The sequence below is a fragment of the Pyxicephalus adspersus genome, chromosome 9 (assembly GCF_032062135.1).
Source record: "Pyxicephalus adspersus chromosome 9, UCB_Pads_2.0, whole genome shotgun sequence".
Lineage (NCBI taxonomy): Eukaryota > Metazoa > Chordata > Amphibia > Anura > Pyxicephalidae > Pyxicephalus > Pyxicephalus adspersus.
In genome coordinates this window covers 20705126-20732693 of record NC_092866.1, presented here as the reverse complement: position 1 = coordinate 20732693, position 27568 = coordinate 20705126, and the positions used below count along the sequence as shown (strand labels likewise).

Genomic DNA, 27568 nt, shown 5'->3' with positions numbered 1-27568 from the left:
ACTATTATATTAGGTTTTTGACTCAAGACTCATGATGAAAAATTCCTTTAAAATATTAATCTTTTAATATTACTAACTGCATAAAACTCCATAACACTATTTATATATAGTATTCTTAGTCTTCTTCCTCCTGGCACACTTTAAGTATTAAAAGTTGATTTATGTTAAATGATTCTCATCACACATCTCCAGCTCAGAAGATTTATAGATACATATATAAATGTTTCTAAAACTTATCAGAACATTTTTCAGTTATATTTACATTTTATAAATGAAAGTGGAGGTAAGGGTGATATTTTATAATATCCTCTGCAGTAAAGAAGTACGGAAATACTTCCTAATGATGCTTTCAGTCTAAAATAATTGCTGTGATACAACAGAACATTGCACAGCAAAGTGACATATATTGACATTTACAGCTATTGTGCAGATAGTGTTATCATATTTACATTTACCAGCATTTAGCTACACTCAGACATTCATTCTAGGCATATTGCCCACAGTTTAAGGAAGCCATCAGAAAAAAAAGAAGATATTCAGCCAATGACCCATTTGTTGAAATGCCATTGCTTCACACTTTGGATGGGTCCAGTTCCTGTTATCCCCTCCACACACTTTTGTTCCTGCATACAGTTGTTTTATGTTAACTAAAGCTGCGTACACACGGCAAATTTTTCTCGCCCGATAATCGGTATCGGCCAATTATCGGGCGAAAATCTGCCGTGTGTACAGTCGGTCGTCGTCCATCGTCCGACGACCGTCCTGGCGGATCCATGGACGATGGACGACGACCGATCCTAATGAAAGGGAAGGGGAGAGCGCGCAGCAGGGTGCCGCTCCGTCGCTCTCCCCCTCCCCTCTCCATAGAGCATGAACGGTGCTGTATGTACAGCATCGTTCATGCATCGTGCAGTCTTTTCTCGTTGGAAAGGATCGTGAAAGATCCTTTCCAACGAGAAAAATTGCAGGTGTGTACGCAGCATTAGTATTACTAATATCACTAAACATGATGTTATCACTGTCCTTACAGGTTCATTTTAAAATAAATTGCACTGCAATCAGTATATTTAAATCAGTAAAAATCAGTAGGATCTGTAATACTGTATATGATCAAATCAAAAAAAATTCTTCCCCCCCCCCCCCTCCATTTCTCCCACTTTTTCACTTTTGATCTCATGCATGTGCCCTCAATGTTCTGGCTTTCTCAGTCATATCTGCATCTCTACTGTCTGCATTACACAGATGCCCCTGATCGGTACTTTAGTGGCCCAGAAGTCCTGAGACTCATTAGCAGGGAGGTGTATATCAAGAAAATAGCTCACTAAGCAACTTACCGAAGTTGGGAATGGGTAAGTGGGAATGGGAAAAGAACATTGCAGAAGGGGTAGACAATATTTATTCTTCCATGAATTTACCTGCTTATATGATTTTTTTTCTATAATGTACACTGAGCTAAAACGTATGTAACATTTTATTGGTCTAAACCAGTAGTCGCCAACCTTTTGTACCTTACGGACCCCTAATTCATAATTTTAAACCCCCCAAACCAATAATATGGTTAATAATATATTTTAACAAGATAAATACGTATGTAAAATAATGATCTTCCTAATGGTGCCTGACAAGGACTGTGGAGGTTCTAATTCATTGATCAGCTCACGGTTAAGTGAAGTATTACTATTGTTACTATTATCATTAGTTACTAAAGAAATGCTAAATTTTTATTTGTTTTTTCTCACTCATTATGGGTTTATTTCATCCGAATCTAAGACCAAACAAGAAATGATAGTTATCAAAGTCAAACTATTTGATGCAATTAAATATAACAGGTAAAGAAAATACACAGCTAAGGTCATACTTACCTAAAAGATCATCTGAGAAATAAACAAATAAAATAAAACAATTGCATGACAAATCGGTATTGGTGGAGCGGGGTGACTGTTGTAATGATGAAACAATACTGAAGCGTACGGCTCGGCAATGGTTCCTTCATACAACTTAACACTACACTGGCGTCACGCTGCGCCTCCCTTGTTTTTCCGTCTCCAGTACAGTTCGTGAATTTAGTGCAATATAAATGCGAAAACTGTCATTTAGAATAAAATAATTTATTAGAATATTATTTTTGTTTTCCTAATATTATAACATAAAAATTGCAAATAATGTTCAAATTTTTCTGTGGACCACCAAAATTTTCTTGTGGAACGCTGGTTGGCGACCACTGATCTGAATCATCTAACCACATTTAGAATTACAGTTTGATGTATGTATTTAGTTTTGCTCCAAGCTTCATAAGGTTTTCCCGGTGAATTAACCTCCATGAAGCTTTTGCCTAAAGCCACAAAAACGTCTGCTTAATGTAGTGAATAGGAATGCTAGAGAATTAAACATGAGCTGTTGTATTGTATAGAGCGATAGAAAACCACTGCATGCTGTGACTCTTCGGTGGGGGACAGATAGTGAACGCCTCATAACCGTTTCCAAAAAAATGTGTTTGTCATCCTTTTTAGTGTCTTTGAGATATAGTAGATAGAACATAGTCCAGGATCCTCACCTCCCCCCTTTAGACAGTGTCAATACTGCAGTGCGACTATCAAATAACTTCTTGGTAAACTCCAGATAAATACTGGAATTATGCTGAGAAAATGCTAATGTCTCTGAATGACCAGTTACAGCTCTTATAAATGAAGCTATAAAGTAGAACTTCAGTAAAAAATTGCAAGATGACAGGTTGTTTATTACGAGAGACAAGTGATGCCCATTCTGAAATAAAATAAATGTACCTGCCTGATTGCAATTTTTAAATTTCATTCACACTTAGATTGTAAGCTCTTTCGCTGAGTTCCCTCCTCCTCCTGTGTCATTGCTTGCATCTGTCATTTGTAACCCCTTTTTAATGTACAATGCTGTGTAATATGCTGTGCTATGTAAATACTGATTATTAATAATAAATAATAAACTAACACCAGCTCATTCATTCCCAACAGCACAGTGTACATTGAAGAAAAGACTGTGAACATAAATTAACCTGGTTGCTTTTTTTTATTAATGAAGTGAGGTTCTGCTTTAAAGACAGTGCTTTGATTAACATGATGCGTCTAAATACCAGAAAAGTGAATAAGTACTATGTGCAATCATTATTATGAAGGATACATAGATAAAAAAGGCAAAAATGGCTCAAAATGGCAAAACTATTCTAAAATTCTAAAGGACAACATCCCTGTCCCATTTAGAGGATTAAATGTTCAGAATCACATACCTATCATCTCCCCTCAATTGCTGGATTAGCTAACAAGAACGTTCATAAAGGATTTCACAAAATAAAATGCAGAAAACACAAATGTGCTAACTGTATAAGTGGCACTTTAAATTCCCTGATGAACATCAGTATATTAGATTTGTCACCATGGCTAGACATTACTGCAGATAATAGCTAATGATTTCACAGATATTCATTTTTACAGGAATGTAATTTGAACAGAAAAGAAATTGGCACAATAGGGAAAATCCCACTTTCTTAAGAGCTAATAGATCTGTTTGCAGAGTGGCCAGAAGCAGCCAGTTCTAATCTCACACACTTTGATTCAGTATCTCACACTGCCCTGTGAGGGAACTTTGCTAACCCTGGAATCTTGCTAATTAAACTGGCAGCACATTTATTGTTGATTAGAGATAATCCTGAAAGTCAGGCAGTGATTGGAGAGAGGAGACCCCCACTGACTCCTGTCTCCAGGACCAGAAGGTATTTGGGGGCGTGCTTCTGGGCAGGCTGGCCTGGGAGTTTAGGGGTTAAGGCTAAATAACTAAAAGGCCCAGCTAGGGCTAAGTAGGGACATCTTCATGTTTGGTGCACCAGGTTTGCACTGAGACATTTTGCTCTGCTGTCTTCCAGGGAAAGCCATTTGGGATGGAGGAGTTGGCTAGAGAGAGTATCAGCTTGCTGGCCAAGCCTGTTGGGGAATGTGGAAGCCCAAGTCTGTCCTCTACAGGAGCTATTTTCATCATGTTAAAATCAGCTCTGGGAGCAGGACTCCTCAACTTTCCCTGGGCATTCAACAAAGCAGGTGGAACCCACACAGCTGTTCTGGTGGAACTGGTAAGTAAAGATCTTTTGCACCTATACTTAGCTGCACTTGTTGCAATCTGATTGTACAAGCTGTTTAATTTAGAACTTTGCAGAAATTGTGGTATAACATATATTTCAATAACATTAGATGAGTGAATTGGTTTTTTGGATTAATTATACTTCTTTCCAAGACCCAAGAAGATTTTAAAGCTGGTTGCACATTATTTCTAAATCACAAGATGAGGGGAGTCAAATAAAACCAGATCTAAGCATGAAAATCAGATAAGGCTGTCCGTCACGAAGTGGATAGATTTTTCTTCATTTTAGTTATCTTGTAGTTTTGATTGTAATCTGCTTTTTAGTTATGTTTTGTGCCATTCACAAACCTTGCAGTAAGACTGTAACACATCCAGTATTGGAATGATGTTAGATTAGCGGTTTGACTTTCTGCTAATTATGATTATTCTATATAAATATTTTTGTAAACAATATTTTGTTCTTCCTATGCAATTTTGCAGGCATAAATGGTAAACCTTCTCCCTGATACAAACCAGTGATGTAGTTTTTTTTTAAAGTGACCCTGTCATAAAGAGTTCCAGAGTAAACCTGAGGCAAGCTATAAAAGAAGCTCATTAGATTACATTTTCAGCATCATGTATTTCAAATATGAATTGCAGATTTCCAGTACTGCTTTTATGTTAGGAGGGAGCATTACAGGACTTTGTACTTGTAAAATTGTTGGTTAAAACGCCCATGCTTCTACCTGGAAATGTAGAAGTGAGGACTGTTGTTCCCGTTATACCCAAAAAAGTCCAACCAGCTTTCAATAAAAAAAAAACAAATTGATCCAACTGATGGCAACCTACCACCATCAATTCACTTCTCTCTCTGAAATTAAAAAAAAGACTGGTTGAAAATTGGTAATCTGACGCTTGGCTAGTATTAGTGATGCCTCGTCCTGTTTAGCTTCACTTTAAAGAGTTTGGGGATCACTTCATCCCAGGTTTGGGGACCTTATTTTTATAAACCTTTGTCAGATTGCCCTTTCAAACTACACCTAGAATGAGAGAAATCCTTAGTTATCCATTTCCAATATCTTCTTCTGAAAATGTTAGTCACCTACTGTTTATGACACTTGGATCGACTAAGTTGGTGAATGTGAACTTTGCTGAAACTTGTGTGTTCAATATACAGCCAGGGAACCAGGAAGGAGTGGAACAATGGCAACTACAGGTTGACATTCAAAAATCCAGCCATCAATAATGCAGATCCTTCAGTTTTCCGACATGGATTTTGGATCGCATTTTCAAATTTACACTGTTTTCTGGAAGCGCCATTTATGTATTGATGGTGCTGTTCTCCAGATTCAGCTCTTAGGTCTTGTTCTTCTTCCACAAATTGAATCTGTTCCTGTTGCTGAGGATGCTGTTACTGTCAGTCATGAAGATGATCATTCGGACAGCCCATCTGATATTTAGCTTCTATTCAAGTGTACAGTAATGATTAAAATTCTGAGGGACTATTTTGTTTAGTTGAAATAAAATCTGTAAAGCTGTTTTTTTTAGTTGGTGAACATTAAAATTTAATTTGCTTTTCATTTAGTGTCATTTCATTTTAATATATACACCATATATAATCCAGAATTTTTGAAAATCGAGCACTCCTCAGGTCCGGAAGTTTCCTGATTTTTGAATGTCAACCTGTAGTTTTTTTCCAGGTGTACCTGTCACCTTATTTCCAGCATTTCTCAATCTTCTAATCACAGCATGGAACTACTCTTAAAATATGTGTGTTTCATATCTGTGGTTAGTGGGAATAATGCCCCCTTACAGGGATGCCCCACTAAAAAGATCATTGGTGTCACGCTGCTGGCAAAATAGGTCTATCAGCAATAGTTTAGGGAATCCCCGGCAGCCTCAGGAGAAACCCTAGGGTTTTATGGAACCGTGAGAATGTCTGCCCGAAGGGCCTGTGCCCATGGCTGGGTTTGCACCTGTTACAAGGTTGTTGCACCCTCTACCATTCATCCCTCATTTGTTCATGCCTCTTATTATAACTAATGATAATGGTTCAATAATAAGCAGTGGTAAGTGCTGACAGGCATTTAGGGTAGATCCTCCAGGTACCGGTGGTAGATTGTTCATTCTGAGATGCTGCTTGCAATATGTAGGATGTAGTTTTGAATTCAAACCCGCTGCTAGAAGAAAATGCTGCCGCCATACAGAACCGTAATTCAATCCAATGGGTATAACACATTTACCAAATAATCAAACGCAACAAAACTTTTTTTTTTAAACTGGCCCTTTACCTGGAAAAACTATATGGTAGCGCCTGCAACAGAATGGGGACAGGTGAGTGTCTCTAAAAAAATTGTGATCGAGCAGGTATGTTTATTTTATTTGTCAATGGTCATTGCTCGTCCCTTCTGATATAAATGAACCTGCTTGATTGCAGTTTTTTTTTTTTTTTTTTTACTATAGTTCTATAAACAATACTTATATCAGACTTGGTGTGTACAGAAAGCATTTTTAAAACCCGGTCAGGTATTATACTCCGGGACTCTGACAATCCATGTCATTTATTATGAATTGGCTGCCTTAATGCAACACACAATATTATGTGACACAGCATGCATTTACACAACACGCATGAATGGAGAAGTAAGAATAGATCCTCCTAGGAGGTAATGATAAATGCTTTGCTTCTGAAATCAGGAGGATGTGTTCTCGCATACTGATCTTGGTAAAAAAATCTGCATGCAGCCTGGCTAATCCTTCCTTCTCGCTAAGGAAGCAATGGATTAACTTTATGAACTTCAATTCATTGGGTGAATTACTTGAGAATGAATGGCAGATTCCAGTGTTACAGGCAAAGGTCCTGCATGTCATTCCTAGGCAGGTGTCTGCCATGGATCACTGAGCGATGTTGGCGGGGACAGCTATATACAAATGGACCTAATAAAAGGAAGTTTAATAATAGGGTTAAAATGCCCTAAGTTGTACATAAAGTTTAGATTGGGAAACAAGTTCTATTTCAAAGAGCCAGGTGATTTTAGGGTGTTTTGGTTTTTACATAGTATAAACCTTAACATGATGGCTCCATGTTGGAGTTTTGAATTGCTTTTGCACACAAAACAGCAACTTGGGTCTCCATGGGTCCGGCAAACACTGAATAGTGTACTAATAACCAACTTTAACGCTTCTTGAGGAGTGTTGATAATTGGTACTGTGCAGAGGACAGGAAGGTGTGTTTCAACTCTTCATTGTGCTTTCCTACAAATCTGTATAAAAAATTAGATAAATCTCACCTTAGATGTCATATGACGAAGTATGCCCACTAGCAGTTCCCCTCTGATCAGTTCTGATGTAAACTAAACATTTTGGATTTTCCTACCTTCAGTTCCTTTGGCAAAGGTGATCACCACATAGGGGGGACCTAAAATATTCTCTCTTCTCATTCAGAAACTAGAAAATGCTATGAACAAAATATCTAAAACAAAGTGCAAAGATTTATGCTTTGCTACTGTTTACAGTAAATTATAGTTGGTGATTGGATCCTTTGTCAAAGGAATGTTTGCATGGTATTTTAGAAGTTGTATAAAAGACAATAAATAATACCGGCTCTACTATGTAGTAATCATGGCACCAATCAGGAACTAGTTTTCAGTAGTATAAGGCTACGTACACACGTCAGAGGATTCTTGTCCAATTATCACTTTAGGGCTAATATCGGGTGAGAATCTGACCTGTGTACAGCGCTTGTCTGCAGCCGTTCATGGATCCGTCTTGGATCGACGAACGACTGTAATGCAAGTGAAGGGGAGGAAGCGGAGCAGAGTGTCGCTTGCTCGTTCCCCCCATCACCTCTTTATAGAGCAGAAAGGTGCTCGTTCATACATATTTCAGTCTTTTGTCTTTGGAAAGGATCGTGAAAGATCCTTTCCAACAACAAAAATCTAACTTGATACATAGCCTAAATCTATTGACCTTTGAACAATCAGTTGGTGCCAACGATTGCTGTTAGCATTTTTTTTTAACTGTCAGTTGGACAGTCCTAAAATTCAAAGGGTTCAAAACTGCTTTGCAAAGTTTAACCTGATGATATAACTGTGAGGATATTTTGGCTAAAGTAGATATAACAAAGTGTCAGGCTTATTTAAGGGACACAAACTCTATGAAAAGATCACAACCTGCAAATAATCCCCTGACTTTAGTACACCGCCTTGGGTTTTAGGAAATCTTTGAAAAAAATAATTTGTGGAGGAGGTCATAGATAATGGCTCACTACAAGAAGAAATAAACACAAAAATCTTTAAAAAAGAAAAAATGTAGCTGATAGCTCTTCATTACAGAAAAAAACATGCTATGTCTCTCACAATAAAACAAACTTACCTATTTGTTCAAAACCTTTTTTCAAATGCACCTTGAGATGTGCAGCATCTCGAATACATGGGTGCTGGACAGAATAATTCACACAATGAAGTTGGACATCTTGCCTGGCCAGGCCGAAGTGATACGTTTCTTAACCTAGGAAAAGGACTAGGTGAAAAGACCAATATTAAGATGCCCATACAGGGTTTCTCCTGAAGAAGCAATAAGTGTGAAACACGTAGAGGAACATGTTTTCTATGGATCTTTATGCACAATAGAAAGGTCCCAATGGACTGTGTTTTTTGGTAGTAGGGTCTCTCATGTAGTAATTGCAATTTGAGTTTTATTGTAAATTATGGATCAATAAATGTTGTTCTTTAAAGCAAATGTACCCTAAAAGTCATATTTTAATGGTTGAGAAGAAAAAAAAAATGTGTGGTACTTAGGGTTGGTACATATTTTTTCTTGATTCTCAGACCTGGCTATTATCTATAGACTAGATAAAGATCTTGCTCCCATCACGGGGTTAACGGGGGTTGACGGTGAAAAAGAAAGGATAATTGTGCAGAGCTGGTAAGAGTTGTCTTTTGTGGATATGTATATAATATAATTTTTTAATTATTTTTTTTTTTTTTTTGTAACTTGAGGGCAGCACAATGGCTCACAGGTAAGTGCTCTGGCTTTTGCAGTGCTAGGTCCCAGGTCCAAATGTCAGCCAGGACACTATCCGCATGGAGTTTGCAGGTTCTCCCCATGTTTGCGTGGGTTTCCTCTCACATCCCAAAAACATGCAGTTGGGTTGATTGGCTACCTCCCAAAATTCAGCTTAAACTGACTATGACTATGAATGAATTATGACTATGGTATGGACATTAGATTGTAAACCCCTTTTGAGGGACAGCTAGTGACGTGAAAAAAAAACTTTGTACAGTGCTGCATAATATGATGGCGCTATATAAATACTGTGTAATAATAACTTGAGGTTATTTTTACATATTTATATGTGTATAATATTGTATATCTGTAAAGCGTAGATACATGCATTAAACACTGTCGAGAAAACATATAAATGTAAAAGTTGTTCTTTACGAATAGTAAAATTTGGGTTTTCTCTTATACAGGGTTCCTTGATCTTTCTCATAAGTGGACTAGTAATTCTGGGATATGCATCTTCTCTTAGTAGCCATTCTACATACCAGGGAGTGGTGAGAGATGTCTGTGGACCAGCGATTGGAAAACTCTGCGAAATATGCTTCATATTTAATTTATTTATGATATCTGTAGCTTTTCTTCGTGTGGTGGAAGATCAACTGGAGAAATGTGAGTTGCTTTTTAAGGGTTTTTTTTTATAAACTTTATACTTACTATATACTATACTTTTTTATAAACTTTATACAGACAAGCTTACCTAACAGTCATTTGAAATGTAAAAAGTGCATTGTATCCCATAATGAAAAGTTATATTCTATACTGATGAGTTTTTACTAAATAAAAAATACATTCCACAGAGATCTCTATCCTTTTTAATGTCTAGCTCTGCATCAGCAAAAGCCATTTTCCAGGCTGCCCCTGATGGGAGTTTATATTTACTTATAATATCTAAAATGTAGAATAACTAGGGAGAGCTGGCGTGTATTCAGTAACTATGGTCTGGGAGACCAGCTGGTGACTCGAAATACCAAGTTCCATCGAAAATGTATTATTTTTTTAGAGGAATGTTCTCAAGAATCCATTTTCTGAATGTCTACTTTAAATACTAAACCATTTTAATTAGGTTCGGCCACTCATGATAAGCCCATTCTGCAATAACTACAGAAAAAAATAGGGGGGGGGGGCGGTGTCATACTATCCAGTTTGTCCAAATGATCCCTGTATATAATCTACTAAACAATAATTTTAGCAACACACAGCTATTTCATATTTTTCTAAATCTTCTATTTCACAGACTTTATTTTTAAGGATCTTTCGTCATGTGAATTATATTTATAAAATAAAAAAAATCTAACTAGTATTTGGCACTTTTTTTTTCACATGCATTGTTTCCTTCCTGCGCAGTATGTGACTCTATACATCCAAACCGAACCATGAACATCGTCGGTGAAAATTTCCAACCGTGGTACCTGGATCCAAGATTAACCATGAGCCTCCTCTGCCTTCTTGTCATCCTCCCGCTCTCTATCCCAAAGGAGATCAGTTTTCAGAAATACACAAGGTACCCTTTTATTGAATCCTCTTTTTAGTGGTTTACCTTTAAAAATCTAAGATACAGAAAAAAACTCATAGGAATGAATACCCAACACAGTTTGCCTAGTAGAAGCTGTGATGATGTGCAAGTCATTTAAAGAAAATATTTATTTGTGAGCAGTAAAAGTAATCTATGCAAAGGCCTACTCCAGTGCTCAGTATAGTCAGTCTATGGGTACATTGGTACCCTGTCTGTGGGTTCTCTAGCACCCAGAAAAAGTTTGCCTTTGCCATGAGTGTTATACTGATCATAGATATTTGGCATACAATTCAGGGATCTGGTGCTGTGCAGATGCCAATTTCCACAATTGCTTTCTAATATGATTTTCTACTCTTTTGTGCCTTTTTTATTAACAACACGGCTGCCTAATTGTGCTGAGCAGGACTGTTCAATTCCCAAGTGAACTATTCATTTTTCAGAATGGATTTTATCTGCTCTGACAGCAAAGCCATTTTCAGTAGGAAGTAGAAGTTCTCCCGAGCACAGTTGTTTTGTAGTATCCAATAAAACACTAATTTGGACAGTGCGCACATCAGATGAAGGTCGTCCTCCTTTTTCATGAAACACATGCAATTGTCAACATCTATAAAACCCTGGTATCGGAAAGAAAAAAACTGCATACACGTCAGATAATCACCCAAGATGAGCAAGATCGTTCGTCTTGGACAAGAACCTGTCGTGTACAGCAGCCAGGTCATTCATCAATTAGTAGATCAATGTAATGATTATTGGGACCAACTGCTATACACCTCAGTGGAAAGCAAAGTGGGGCATTGCTCGCTCATCCTTCCACCCCCCCCTCTATAGAACAAAGCGGGCACTGGGGGGGTGGGGGACTCTCTTTGTCAAAATGTGATTAAATGTACTGACCACAGATACGGAGAACCCATGTTCTTATTGCCAAAGGTTGGTCATTGTTCAGAATCTGCAGCCTTTTGGCTTTATTTGCAGTCTCATGTATGTAGTATGCCTGACCCATGGGACATACTGCAGTGGCTGTCTATGCGCTAAGTTTGGGCTAAGTTTGGTTCGTATATCTGGGCAGACTGTGACAGTCTGGCAATAAATAAACATAACAGAATATGTGACCCAGAGCTGCCTCTTGCAGTGTGCAAAAGTTTTTCTGGCTGGAGAATTCTTCCTGGCTAAGCTATCCCTGGCCCACCAGGTGTAATGAATTGATTTCACTTTCCAAGTGCAATATTGCATCGATGTCACCTGGGGTAGCCTGGAGTCTTTCACGGTGATGCCTACCTATCAAGATCTTTTGGTATTTGAAGAAATCATCCCAAAGGGCAACTCGTTGCTCACATTAAGCAGCAGCACAATTTTATTACAATAGTATGGGGTGGGGGGGAACCTTTCCAAATATAATCCAGGTTACACAGGGCTCTCATTTGCCTTTAATCATACTTTTAGAAAAAGTCCCATCTTGTGGCTCTGATATCTTTGTAGAAAATGTAATGATTAAGGGAAGCAAAAGGAATACTGTCAGTGGATATCACAATTTGGTCAGATGGCTTCAGGGTATGATCATTCAGTACATAAGTGATTTAATTTTAGTATATAGAATCTAGGTCATTTCTACCTCTTCATATATATTTCTTTAAGCAGTGCTTTGTCCCAAATCCAAGTGAAAGCCCAGAGATGTGACCCATTTTCTGAGTTTATACTTCCATGGCATCATTATGTTTGGCACTGCTTACAGTTTGCTTTAAAGTGCGTCATGGTCATAATTCTGCGTTTGCATTTTGCTCATTCATGTGACTGCAGCGTTGTTACCGCAGGGTGTTCTAGTCAATGTAGTATTGTACGGGAATGCCATGCTTTAAAGTGTACCCATCAGCAGCAAAAATGTAAATATGATTGAATACTATGGTTGACAAGACTAATTTTGTGTTTGCCAGGATTTATCCATAATGCCCAACAAAGTAATTCCGCTATTTTAATGTGGCCCTGTCTTATAAGTGTGATCCTTGTCAAAATGTTGTATGGGAAAACATCTTAGTTTTGCTAGGAATTAGTGCAGAAGTGCCAAACTTTTAAATGTTACCACTGAAGGGCAGTACAGAAAAGTGCCCGCCACAAGTAAATGAATCTCAACCCGAATGGGTGGGAGGCATTCTAAAATCTTTAGTGGGCACAATCACTGTTTAGCTAAAATGCTCATTTTAAATGAACCAAAAATCCCCTTTTATTTTAAAGAAAAGCATTTTCTGTTCTTTATTATATACTGAGAGCCATATCGCATGTAACGGAGCTCATCTATCACTTTGACCTTTATGAAAAGCCTTTTCTTTTTCATGAGGATATTTTAATTTATTTCATTTTTACTCTTCTATTTAAGTGCAACTTTAGGGTATTGAGAGCAATCAATCTCAGGTCTTTGTATTCTCTTCAATTATCGTTTTTCTTTTAACATGTCAAAAGCTTAGATGACTGTTTCCTGGAGTGTCATGTTTGATTCCATATCTGTTCTTCTCAATGTAGATGAGTCACTATTGTGAATATCATTACAGTCTGTCATGTTTTACTGATTAACCAATACTTAACCAAAGGTAAATTAGCAATTTCATGAATATTGTTTTGGTACTTAAAGCTACGTACACACGTCAGATTTTTCTCGCCCGATAATCGGCATCGGCCAGATATCGGGCGAAAATCTGGTGTGTGTACAGTCGGCGTCGTCCATCGTCCGAACGACCGTCCTGGCGGATCCACGGACGATGGACGACGACCGATCCTAATGCAAGGGAAGGGGAGAGCGCGCAGCAGGGTGCCGCTCCGTCGCTCTCCCCCTCCCCTCTCCATAGAGCATAACGGTGCTGTATGTACAGCACCGTTCATGCATCGTGTAGTCCTTTGTCGTTGGAAAGGATCGTGAAAGATCCTTTCCAACGACAAAAATTGCACGTGTGTACGCAGCTTTAGCAATTTTATGTGGTTAACATAAGGTGTGATGATGGCGGATTCATTTTTAAATTTTTTTTTTTACATTTTAGTTTTTTTCTTGCATACCAAGCAATACAAAAAGAGAGAGTGCACTTTAGCAAACGCAATTGCCATTTAAAAGCATAGCTAACCTCCAAACTGGAGTAGATTGTAACTTACCTGTCCATAGATAGAGGCTACTATAGTTGTCCATTCTCACTTTTATTTTACCTGTTAAATTCCTGTCCTTGATTGGCTACACTAGATCTCTGTATCTATATAAAAGCCATTGATATCATACAGGCTAAACTTCTGACTATTCTTTCTGCTACTTGGGGGGAGGCAAGAATAGTTTACAAAAGAAAGATAATTTTGCTGTCTGTGACAAGGTCTCCGTGTTTCTGGTAGGAGTACCAGGAATTTTCTGCAATTAGTTAAAGTGTGTTAGCCTGAAATAATGAAAACGAATGCAGCCATTACATCCACAGTCTGGTTCTTGGTTACCATTTGAATAGATCTGGAACCATAGACTCCATTCATTCATTTATGTACTCAATGTCATGGTACATCACTAATGAAAAAATGTCAGCTTTGCTAAATGACACAAATTTGAAATTACAAATTTGAAATGACACAAATAGTCAAATTTGAAATGGTCTGGGCCCTTCGGATTACACACTACCTACCGCCAGACTTCAACTGGTCTCTGCTCACCATATAATTTCTATATAGGTGCACAAACTTAAGGGGAAATGTTTGTGGAATAACACCAAATAGCGGCCCCGTAAACATTTGAGATGATGTACAATAACCCCCTAGCTGAAATCCCCCAACAACCCTGCCCCACTCCCCTTTGTCTTGTCTTGTGTGGTGTAGGTTGTTTTTGGTTTAAATTTGTTTATCCCGATAGCCTGGGTTTACTTGCCAGATTTGAATCTTTTAACTTTGCTAATGTAATTGGTGTTTATGACCCATGGCTTTCTTACTATAACTTTTTTAATTTTGTTGTCCCACTTTATCCCCCCCCCCCCCATTTCCTTTTCACTGTTTTGAGTTGTTCCTCTTTGTATATTAAGTGAAATATTTGTATTACCTGTACAGTTCATGAAGTAGATGCTTTTTGGATAGAAAAGCAGATGAAGGTATTGTCAAGGGATAGGGAAGTGCAGAGATCACTTTGAGAAGTCAGGTATTTTTAGTGTTGCTTTCAATTGCTTCACTTAAGCTGAACATTAGCCCTCCAGTCCTGTATAGCTGTCAAGACTCCTTTTGTACTGAAATTACTCACTGCACACAGCCAGCTTCTCATAGTGTGCATTATAAACTACAGACCCAGGCTGCCCTATTTCCTAGCTGACATCCCAGCATCATTTAGCACTTTCTTCCTGAGCTGAACTGTTCTTCACCCAACCCTTTTATTCATTGGATTTCAGTTTTTTTGTGAATACTCAACCTACCATGGATGTTACCAAAACTTGTTTTCAAGGAGCCATAATCTGCCTTCCTTGTAGATACTTGGGTATATCACTGGACCTAAAACGAAGAATGAATGAAAACTTAGCTTTAGAAGGTCCTAGTAAGCACTGGCTACAATAAAGAAAAAGAAATGTTGGTTATTTGGTGGGAAATTTTTCGTGTCCTGATATGGATGTGTTTTATAAGAATGTGAAAGGGTTTATAAGAATGTTAAACATCACAAAAGTATCGGCTGGTACCATGTGTTCATTGAAGGGTTTGAAGTAAACCTGTGTTCAAAAGGGGAGACCTTCGATGGGGGGTGGTTAGATGGGGAGAGCCACATAAAAAAATAATTAGTAGAAAATACAGACAGCTAACATTATATTCACCTCTGTACAGATTGGGCAGATTTACTTTCCTAAACCTCCCTATTGGTCAGCAAGGCTGACTATTTATTTAGGTGAGCAAAAGGGAGGTTTGAAGAGAAGACTTGGCTTGACATTTGCAGGAAAACTAAATATTGGCACACATTAGCTGCATATCTCTGGATTTGCTAATGACTTTGACAAGTTTTTTTTTTACTCTAAAATATCCCCTCCTTCATCATATGCAAAGTGTTCAGTTGGCCATGTCTGTGACTTTTATGTTTGAAATAAAAAATGCTCATCACACAAAATATATTGCCAAACATCAATGTTTTGCTCCAATGGATTTAGCCTCTTCCAGCTAATGCCAATTTCCAGGTCTTGCTACGTCTTTTTTTTTTTTTTTGTTTCTTTGGAGTGCAAGATCTGTTTTGACTTTCATTAAGCAAATCCTTTTTATACTACACAGAACCATTGCCTCAGCATTTAGGTCCAATAATATCGACAGGATATAATTTAGCTTAACGTGGTTGTAGCACTGATCGGATTTCTGTCCTGAAGAAACAAATATTTATGGTGATTTAGTTGGTTTTTAGCAATCTGTCTTTGTACTGTATCCTGAGGAAGTTTAAACATTTGTGGCCATCGGTCATAAAGTAATAACACTGAACTAAAATAAAAATCTAAAAACAAAAAACTTAAAAAACATATATTTTTTACCCATAAAATTGCAGTTACAAGTTGTTCCGACCCTAACCCTTCCTCCCCCTTCACTTATTTTCAACTGCTTTTAAGTATGAATAGGTCAGTGATATGAAATGAAACTGAAGTATTACCCACACACTTATTCAGACCTCTGGATCCCAGGTGACCTGCAGTTACCAGGATTAATGCTGAAACTTTATTTCATTCCACCCTACCTGCACCAAATAGGTTTTGCGGACTGTAGAGATTTATTTTACAGTGTAAACCAATTAAGTAATACATTGTGAAAATGGCAAGTTATAAATTAAAAGACCAGGTTGAACTATCTAATATGAACAGTTTTTTTTTTTTATATGGTTTCTTCCATGGCAATGATGCTCAGCCCTTAAAGTTACAACTCCTCCCTTTGATCGGTGTCTGGAACTACCCCTGAGCAACCCAGACTTGCTTTCAATTGAACTACAAACATCCTAAAACTATTAATAAAACGCATTGGTTTTCGGACGTACAGACCTTGTTATGCAATGATACTGCCACCCAGGCATAAAGTTCTGTGGAACCTCTCTCTAAACTAGGTTTAGGTTTATATCATCGCCTTAATTCAACCTAGGGGATCTGATCTGCTCTTTATTGCTTTGTTTCCCTGACAATAACTTATTACAACTGTTCTTTCCTCTTCTATACCTGATCTTCTGCCTTGCTGTTCTTCTGTTTGCCCTTCTTTACTGTCATTTTATTCTGTTCTCATTCTTTCTTGTCCCAGACCCCCCCCCCCCCCCCCCCCCCCGCGCCCGCGGGGGGCACACTGGCCAGAGCTGCTGACCACCAAAGAATTATTTGCAAAATAAGAGTGCGCACGTGTGCCCATTCCCGGAAATTTACCTATTAGGGAGAGTAGGGACATGCCTCTAGGCAGAGGAAACAAGATGACCTCTGTGTTAATATTTTATTATTATTCCCCAGTATTTAATGCTGACATATTATACAGTTTTACAAAGTCTATAGTCATATCACTAGCTGTCTCCCAAAGGGGCTCACAATCTAATGTCCACAGTCCTACCACAGTCATATGTTATTAACAGTCTGAAGTCAATTTGGAGGGGAATTAACCTAACTTCATATTTTTATTAATGTGGGAGAAAATCTGAGTACTTGGGGGAAACCTGCGAACGCCATGGTGTCCTGGCCTAAATTTGAACCTGGGATCTAGCGCTGCTAAGACCGGAGCTAACCTCTGAGCTGCCATGCCGTGTAATTTATTATACTGGGATATCAAACCCTACTGACTACTTCAAAGCTCAGACTAGTTTGACATTGTAATTTATTTAACTTGTATTGTACTTCTTACTAATTTAAAAATGAATAGATCGACCTTATTTGTATTATGGTAAATGCAGTGTACAGCACAATGCTGAGGCTTGTATGCCCAAAAAGTTTATTTATGTTTCCTCCTTTCTTTGCTTTCAGTATTCTGGGCACCCTGGCTGCCTGTTACCTGACTGTAGTTATCATTGTAAAGTATTACCTCAAGGGGAACACTGGATTCCAGAAGCAAGAAAATACCTCCAAGTAAGTATGGTAAAAGTACATTTACTATTCCTGCTCCCCTGAAAATTGAGACTTTTATTTATTGCAGAGTTTGCTTTTTCAGTGCCTTCACCTTGCACAACAAACATCAGTCTGGAAGCATTTTCCTTTTTAATTTATTTATTCTGGGTTCACGTAAATATGGAAGCTGCCATTGCTGACCTTTCTGTAAAAATTACCTACTTTTCATTTTTTGTTGTAGTTTTTATAATTTGTAGTGTTATTGCTGCAATTGGCTTTCTTTATCACTCCGCATTCAGAAGCATTGTTGAATAGATACTGGGAGCACCAACCCAGGTAAATTTGCCCTATACCAGGTGATGCTTCCTCCCAGGGCCACATCAGAAATTTTTGGGCCCCCCTCCTCCATCTTTAAAAGTACCATCGTTGCCAAAGTCACGTTGTTTTTATAGGGTGATAATGCTTGTTATAAACATGAGAGCATTTTCTGTATCTATAAAAAAAAAAATGTTGTAAAATGAACACAATGATAAAGCTTTTTGCAACTGTGTCACGGCTATTTTATATAAACCGCGGTAAAATAAAATGAGAATATGTGTCTGGAACAATGGGGTTTATGCCCCATTTACAAAGTGAACCATGCCATTGCAAGGGATCTTCAATTTCATAAATGGGGTAAAATTCTCTTTGCAAAGAATACCCAATCATGTGCTGGGAAGTCTTTAAAAAAAAAAAGTGTGTGTGTGTATATGTATGTGTGTGTGTATGTGTGTGTATATATATATATATATATATATATATGTATGTTTGATTGGATGGTTGAAGTCAGTGGTACTTAAGCTTGCTCCTAGGAGAAATATATCTTGTTAGATGAACAGGCAATGTTAGACCAAAATTTCTGACTCGTCTACCTTTTTGTGTTCTATTTCTGGAACCCCAGATTAAAAATATTTGGACATCAAGCTAACCCTGTGTTTTCAAATGACTAACATTTGTAAAAGTAGAGGCCAGCATTGGCAGCCTATGCTCACTATGGATTTCCTTAATAAGGAAAAAAAATATGGAGCATTATATTGCTGATCTGCTTCTGTAAATTTGTTTTCTGGCTGCCATGTTGGTCTAGTGGCTTCAGTACTGGAAGAAGCATGCATATTGGGAGTTGTGACTATGTTGGCCCTTCATGCATCCATTTATGTGTGTTTGCATTTGAGCCCCGTTGAGAAGGATTGCCATGCTTGTACATACTTGGGGACCGGGGAGGGAGTATTTTAAAACTCTAAATATTAGCATAGATTACATTTTTTATCAAACTTGGGGTAAATCTACCTTTTAAAAAGAAAACTCTAAAACTGCTGTCATATTCCACAAACAATCATTGGATACTGTAATATCTAAATAACAAAATGCATTGAATTATTCCTTCCTATGTGTAATCCTATGAAATAGGAGCCCTTCTAATGGATTTAGGTGATGCTATTAAATTGCTATCTAGAAAGGATTTAAGGACAATATGCAACATATACATGGCCTTTCAAAATTCCATAACTCAATCTATGCCAACATTTTGTGAATATGAACCAGGTTCATATTATTGTCTTGGTGTTACACGTGCCCTTGGTGCTGGGAAAACACAGTTTTATTCAAAGGAATGATTCTCCCATTACTGCTAAATACACAGATATGTTTTTTTTACATGCAAAATCATTTTCCTTGGCTACTGTAAGATGAACAGATGGTCATAATGCAGAAAGTACGGTCAATAAGAGATAACTAAGACTAATCAGACTCGTATGTCTTAGGCAGCAAAGATAGACTTGCTTTACATTGGGCTTGGATTTATTGTTTGGTTGTCTGGACTTTTTTTTGCAAAAGCCCAAAACCATGCCCAAAAAACTTTCAAACCTAATTGGTTAACACAAAACTAGCAAAGCTTATACATATTTATTTATGGTGTTGGAGCCAATTTAAAGTCTGATAGACCAAACTTTAAAAATGGAGGCAAAACTATACTTTCCTAATTTATCAGTTGTGCCATCTAAACAATATTGTGCAGTGTAATAGACACCAAAGTTGTATCCAAGGCTTTTGAAAATTTATTAGACACGTCCCCTCTTTCTTTGCAATGCAAATCTGTGTAAGGAGTCTGGCTGTTGCATGGCAATGCCAACAGAGAGCACCGAGGTGTGAGAACAGGAAAAATTAACAGAGAAAGGTAAACCAAGAAAGACCAAAATACTTCACCTGGCCTTTATAAATACTCAACACTGGCCTAAAATATGTCTGATGGGATAATGGAACATTTATAGGTACATTCAACTTCAAACTGAGATCAGCATCCAGACATAAAATCCCTTGTGTTGGTAATGTGTGTTGTAAGTTGTGGTAAATGTGTGCTTAATATGTTCTTATTTTATCTTATTTGTTTTTTAATTAGTGTTTCCTCTTTGGCTTCAATGTTCAGCGTGATTCCCACAATCTGCTTTGGCTTTCAGGTAAATTGTAAGCACAAATACAAAGCTACAATATTAAAAAATACCTAAATACACAAATGAATTTGGATAGAAAATTTAAGAATCTCCTGAAAGTGTGGATGGACTGATTGTTTTTAAAGCATGATTTAGGAATCTTGCTATTTTTTATTAAAGGTAACAGCATGAATTACCATCAAAATATATCTTGGTGATCTAACCCTAAGGAACATCATAGACCTCTCCTATTTGCTGCCTTTTAAGACTATTGGAAGAATTTTGTTATATCTGTTCTGTAAGTGCAAAAGAAAGTCAGAAATTCAGAATGGTCTTCTGTGTCAGTGGTCTCCAACTGGTGGTCCGAGAATATGTTGGTGGTCCGCAGCTCTGGCTGGTGGAGAAGAGAAGCAGGAGAAAGACCCCGCTTGGGAGGGGGGTGCACCGGCCAGAGCCGCAGACCATGTCTCTCATGTGCAAAGCAGACTGAGGGTGGTGGGTGGGATGTGTCTTAGAGAGTGAGTGGGTTCTGGCATCATGACGTAACCCTGGGGGAAGTTTCTTTCCCTTGAGTGACACATGGCTTCCCTCGCATGTGCGTTCCGGAGTCCGTACATTTAGTGCTTGGGGACCAATGCTCTATGGTGTTCACACTTCAGTGTCCGAATCTAATTGGCCCGCCTAGTTCTCATCATGAACAACAGAATCATTTTTCCTAAGTCAACCAACAGGACTTAGGAGATAATGTTCTGGCAGATCAATGGGTATTTTCAGGGTCTAAGGGTAAGTGTATGAGACATGGGGTGGGGAGTGCATTTAGAAGGGGAAATGGACTGGCAGTACTTGCTGCTGAGATTTAATGCTGATGGGGGGGATACAGCACATACACAGGATTTTCTAGTGATCGTGACACGGATAGGATATGAAATAGAGGGTTTATCTTCAATTTATAATTTTACTTATGTATTTTTTTTATTCCTGTGCTATGCTTGGTTAGCAGTGTATTTGTTTCCCTGTTTGTATGGCAGCACCCCAGTAAATTCTGTATTCAGCAAAATGTAATCTGTTAAATAAGAAGCCTTCAGTATGTAAGGAGATTTGAAGTGACTGCCCATTATTTGGTACAACTGCTAAGTATAACCAGCAGCAATCCCATCTTTCAGCTTTTATGTCCTGAAACAAGGATCTACCAATTGATGTGACATAACTGACTGTTTCTGCCTTCCAGTGCCATGAAGCTTGTATCACGATTTACAGCAGTATGAGGAACAAGTCCCTGTCTAATTGGGTAGCGGTGTCTGTGGTGTCCATGCTGTTCTGCCTTCTCATTTACTCGCTGACCGGTAAATAAATGTAGCGTCTCTAATCTAATCCATATCACATGTATAGTTGTATTCCAAAAGGCAATTCTTGATTCAGAGTGAGCAGTTAAATTTTTATTCTTGGTAGTCTACTCAAAAGATAAGTGCACTGATTGTATTTCTGTATTTTTATTTATTATTTTACTAGAATCTGATTTTACCCAGTCAGTTTTTTGTTCTCCCTCCTAGGTATTTATGGGTACCTGACATTTGGAGATGGTGTAGCAGCTGATATTTTGATGTCATACCCTGGGAATGATGTGGTTGTTATAATAGCCAGGTTACTGTTCGCAGTCTCAATCGTTACCATCTATCCAATCATCCTATTGCTGGGAAGGTAAGCGCCTGAAACTTTATACCGCAAATGTAAAAGCTGAACTGAATGTTTTCTAGAAAGCTATGAAGCAATGCAAGACTTGGATTTACTGGGTGGACCTTTCAGCTTTTTTTTTTATTTTTATTTTTTTGCACCCAAAAGAAATATAATTAAAAACTGAATAACATTGTGGCAAAGAAAACATGCAAAGCAATCCTAACAAGAGGCCTTTGCTAAAAAGAAAAATGGCTGTAGGGTTTATATTCTTTTCAAAGAACATAAGGAGGCTCACATGTATAGCTTGCAATCACATTTTTAGTTATTAATAAATTGAAAGGGAAAAGAAGTTAAAGATAGGCGGGGGGTGGGGTGTTAGGAATACAGTAAGTGAATGAAGATTATAAATATCTTTCTAGTAGCCTGCTAAAATTCAGGAGTATTATAGTATTCAAACTGTGGTGGACGTACTTGATTCAATGCCTAATAGTTTGCAGAACAACTATATTGCATCCTGTAAAAACACATCCCGGTCCTGTTCCCACTTCTGAATGAACTTACATTGCAAACGTTCTATCACTCTTGCAGGTATTACCATATACCCAGGGCCCATAGACCTGAGAATGTTTGCTATCATCTCTCATATGTGACCATTACAATAGGATTTTCTTTTCCACAGGTCTGTCCTACAAGAGGTCTGGATGAACCACAAGCACATGACGGTATATGTGACCGCTTCCTATGAGCGCTTTGTACGGGTCACACTGACGGTGCTCTGGATTTTGGTGACTCTTATCATTGCATTGTTTGTTCCTGACATTAGTGAGGTCATTTCCATCATTGGAGGAATTAGTGCCTTCTTCATTTTCATCTTCCCAGGTCAGCTGCAAGCTTTATGTAATGACGTTACCTTTATTTGGAGTAAAATTAATGTAAAAAGTAATAGTTTAAGCGCTTGCTGGGTACAACCCATATTTTTTTACAGCTCTATTCAATAGTGCCCACTCACTAGGTGAATGTCAATACCTGATATCTGTGCTCAGAGAAATGAGGAAAGGGGGACGGTGCTGCCATTGTTAATCCCATTGTTTAAAAGCATTGTTATGTTGTCTGGGCTCATTATTCCTGAGTCACCGAAATGGAACGTGAAATGTCAGCCTAAGAGAGGTTGTCAATGGCGGCACCCTATATCTCTATGAAAACGTGTCTTTGTATCGGAATTAAAAGCTCAGATTAAAAAAAAATGTTTCCCTATTTTTTGGATATAACTTCACCTGGTGAAAACAGATAAATCATTTCTTGTGGATAGATTTTGCACAACTTCCCCAGTCATTAATAAAAGAAAAAAACTGAAATGTATAGTCTGATTTTATAGTTATAACATGCCCAGACAATGCACACAAAAGTATTTATGGATTTAAAATAGGTTAGGCTCATTCATACTAGTGTGTTGCAGAAACAATGTGCATAAAGGCAACCCACAACACATTTGAGCATTGGGTTGTAAGTCAGTGTTAATTGTTCTCCAAATGCACATTGCTAATCCCTGCTGTGCAGCTTGTGCCATACTTGCATGCAAACGCAGCATGCACTACATATCGGAAAATAAATGGCTTGCCAAACATTGCAATGAAAACAGCAATACATGTGTTTAATAAAATGCACTCTAAATCCCAACAAATCCTTATACCATTCATGCACTGCAGTTTATTAACTATAGTGTGTGCACAGGTACACTTTAAAGTTTATTTTGCTGAGCAATCCCCCCCCCCCGGTATTTTAAACCCATGCAACGGATTGTATGCTTATGAAGCAGTGTTGTAGCATCTGAACCAAAATGTTTTTACCATCTTAAACTCCCAAATCCATGTAACACAGTGCTTTTATCTGACTCCACATCCATTTGTGTGTATATACTTTTGTGAATATTATCTAATTCATGTTTGTATTTTGTAGGTCTGTGTTTGATATGTGCAATGGAAAGCGAAGCAATGCATCCAAGGAAAAAGTGAGTGATGATCCCGTCTAACATACAGTTTGTGTGAACATAACTGCTTACTATTTATAGGTACAAAAAATGCCCCTACAGAATGGAGACATTTTCCGAAGGTTCTATGGTCAGAAAGGGATTGGTGCAAAGCTTGTGACTGTAGCAAACCCGACACATCTGTTTTATTGCTGTATTGATGCTTTTGTCTGGTAAAGATGGAGAACATATATACTGTGACTCCAGGGAGGACATATCACCGTGCAGCCGCCATATACTGTCAGGACAGAAATACAGCTACTGTGATTTCTAACTTGGTCTCCTTTTCTTGTTTTACCACTTGGCAAGTAGCTCTGACATGAATGCCGCACAAATAAATGTGTGTGGTTGTGTAGAAAGAAATATCTGCCTCTCAAAACATTTCCCAGCATGGATTTAGTGGCATTCACCATACATTTTCTGTAAAACCAACCAAAGCTTCATTTATTTAAATGCTACTTGTTCTTTATCCGTGCCCCTTCACTCTTTTGGTATTTCATTGGTTATAATATAATAATAAATATAACCAGTGCCTAATAGTTGCAGGCAATAGGCTCTTTGACACCTGGTATGTTAGTATGGCATGTAGGTATGTGTGTGTGTATATTAATATATATTATATATAAATTATCTACATCCAATGGTAAACCTCTAGGCTCTCTAATGAACCCATAAAAGCCTCCTTTAGAACCTGTGAGTGCCATCATGCACTTTTTGGCTGGACATTTTCACCCGAGCCTATACCTTAATAAGGCTGATCACCTTTTTAAAAAAAAAAATGTTTCCAGCAGGTAATGTAGTCCTGTCCTGTTCATCATATGACTGTAATGTAAATATAATACGATCGATTTTCCACACAAGGGGTAGTTGCTCTCAGCCTGTAATATAGGTCTGACCAAGTCCGTTATTGTCTTTGCAGATCATGTCTAATTGCCTGGGGGATCATCTCTGTACTCTGTGGTGCCTTCATATTTGGGCAGAGTACAACCATCGCAGTTATGGAACTCCTGCACAAGTTCTGAGACGTGTTGATTTCATTTGTAATTTTTATTGTTTTTATTTAACTTAATATTTTATCTGTTTAATGATATTAAATAATTTTTATTCCACTAAGGTTTGGGTGACTTTTTTTTTTTACTAAATAAATAAAGTAGACTATAATATCCATGACTAGGCAAGCCATATATTGCACTACAAGGGCTTTTGCGCCAAAAGTTTCAGATGGAGATTGGTAGTATCTTTATTATTATATCTTCTGGTGCAGGTTAGATGGCAAAGCTGGCATCTGAATATTACTGTGTAACAGCAGAGGTTAGGCATGGTCTTTGGTCCTTCCTGTAATAAAGGTATTTAATGGACCTTTGTGAAAAAATTTCTCCATCTCTGCCCCCCAATTCCCTGGCCTTAGATTTTAGTAAGTTTTAGAAAAGCAGTTGTCTTTAAAAGTAGATGTGATGAAACGGTAATGCCTAACCAGCTAACCAATGCTGCCTTCCGTTATTAATTCATTTAAAAGGGGAAGAAAAAAAAACGTTAAACATGCCGGTATGAGAGCAGGGTGGGATGGGAAACAAAAATGTCTCTATAGAAGTAAGGACTGATGTTATTTTTCTGTTGGGTTTTCCCCTTTATAGTCTGCACAAATAGGAACTATGTTACCTCTTTTTTTATTGGGATATTACCCAGTTAAAACAAATGTGCATGATGTAACAATATACAATTTATATTGAATAGGCTTGAAACTATTGTACTGACAACACAAGTGACCATGAATCTGATCTCCAGTAGATAATATTTGCTATGTTAGGAACATTTAGAAATATCAGATGTGCCTGAGCAGCATAATGAATAAAATACCATTTGTCTCAAATTCTTCCTGAAAGATAGCAGAGCACTTGTATGGTATGTAAGTGTGCCTAGGCACTCCTGTGCCTCCAGCCTCATCGCTGTACTGTGTATGTGTGTATGTATTTATTTATGTGTATATATATATATATATATCAGTGCCTCTTACTACTGGTCTTAGTAGAAGTGGAGTGAGCTTTTGTAATGTCAATATGATGATTACTGTTCTCCTTATTGATTGGTGGCATAGGACGCAAAGACTGGGCCATGATCAGCCCGAAGTGTCACAAAGCAAGCAAAATCAAGACTAGCCAGACCCCCAACCATCCTGATAAACACAGCTAGATTTAAACAACTGAAAGTGATTTTTTTTTTTTTTGGTACTGAAATTGAACATTTGATTAACCTATTGATGCAGACAGCCAGCTAAATTCTTCAATAACACACAGATGATGAATGCAAGTTTTTATCATCTGTTTCAATTACTTACCTGCATCTTAGGCTATGTACACAAGCTAGATTTTTGTCGTTGGAAACTTTTTTCCAACGACAAAAGACAGATGATTCAATATTATGTACATACAGCGCCATTCTGCTCTATGGAGAGGGCAGAACGAGTGAGTGGCACCCCACTGTGCTCTCCTCCCTTCACTTCCATTGCAGGCGTTCGTAGATCTGCCAGGACGGGTCTATGAATGATGTCAGACAGCTGCTGTACACAGGGCAGATTCTTGTCCGAGACAAGCCCTGCAGCTCATTTTGGACAAGAATTTTGGACGTGTGTATGAAGCTTTAGTCCTGAAGTGAAGGGGACAAATAGAAGAATTTTAAAATGATTGATCATGTATACAAATTTTGTGTGTGTGGGTTGCCTTTTGTGGTGTAATAAATCTTGTCTACAGCATACCAGACAAATGTCACTCAAAGATATTGTATACTGTAGACAACACTTTTTTCTTTTCCAGAACTGACCAGCACAATGACTCGCAGGTAAATTGGACGTTGTGCTTGGCTGCTCAGGGAAATCGTACTCTCAGCGTTGTCTCTGTACCACACGGTTTCACAACCATCCTACTTGCTAAAAGTAAAAGACTTTTTTAACTTAGACTTAATTTCTTTTCCTAAACAAAACTGACAATATCGGTTTATTAGGTTGGATGCTGTCTGGCTTCTCAGGAAGGGAAAAATGTCTTACCCCTATACGCTGTTACACATCTATCCTATCCTTGCTGAAGGTAAAACTTTATTTCTTTTTTTGGTCTTCCTGATCAAACTGGCTCAATAACATATGTATAAAAATACCTGGGAAAAGGAAGTAGTTGGCCTTGGTAGCTTTCCCTGTATGTTCCTCGTACTCTGTTGGTAATATTAATAAATAGCGCCAACATATTAGGCAGCACTGTACAATAAATAGGGGTTGCAAATGTATGTTTTTAGTCAGTGAAAGTAAGGTGCAGACACTAGGAGGTTTCGGCTTGTAATGACATACTTTGCACCAGGGCTACAGTTGGCTACGTCCACTACTGGTGAGAGTATTAAACCTAAAAAACTGGCATGTACATTACACTGTTAGAATACTATATACATTTTCCTATTGCAACACTACTTAAAAGGCTGGGCAAAGTGTCTTAGCTTGTCAATACAGATGCTGCTAGACAACCTTTTAAGTACTTTTGCTATGGTGGAATCATTGGCGATTGTAATATTTGGTATTGCGGCATAATTAAAGAATTTTAGTGATAGGATAGTGAAAAGTTCTTTCTCAATCATAAATGTTACCCACTACTGTCCCTCAGACACATAACACCAATAATAAAAATAATAAATACATAGAACTCCCAAATTATAAATTGTATACCCAGAACAAAAA

General features: G+C 37.9%; 1 protein-coding gene across 1 annotated transcript; it reads left to right on the top strand.

Moving 5' to 3' along the window:
- Positions 1-3848: 3848 nt before the first annotated feature.
- On the top strand, positions 3849-24962 carry SLC38A8 (solute carrier family 38 member 8). Its single transcript, XM_072422433.1, has 10 exons — positions 3849-4096; positions 9558-9756; positions 10492-10648; positions 17608-17709; positions 20123-20180; positions 21382-21496; positions 21704-21851; positions 22507-22706; positions 23784-23835; positions 24773-24962. The coding sequence occupies exons 1-10, from the start codon at positions 3908-3910 to the stop codon at positions 24873-24875; spliced, it is 1323 nt and encodes a 440-aa protein (XP_072278534.1). The 5' UTR covers positions 3849-3907; the 3' UTR covers positions 24876-24962.
- The last annotated feature ends 2606 nt before the right edge of the window (positions 24963-27568 follow it).

Bases quoted from the DNA above. Each gene is read 5' to 3' on its own strand.
- SLC38A8 (XM_072422433.1), top strand. From the start codon at position 3,908: ATGGAGGAGTTGGCTAGAGAGAGTATCAGCTTGCTGGCCAAGCCTGTT. The intron at 10,649-17,607 runs GTACCCTTTTAT...CTTTGCTTTCAG, and splicing joins AGTTTTCAGAAATACACAAG to TATTCTGGGCACCCTGGCTG. The intron at 22,707-23,783 runs GTCAGCTGCAAG...TGTATTTTGTAG, and splicing joins CTTCATTTTCATCTTCCCAG to GTCTGTGTTTGATATGTGCA.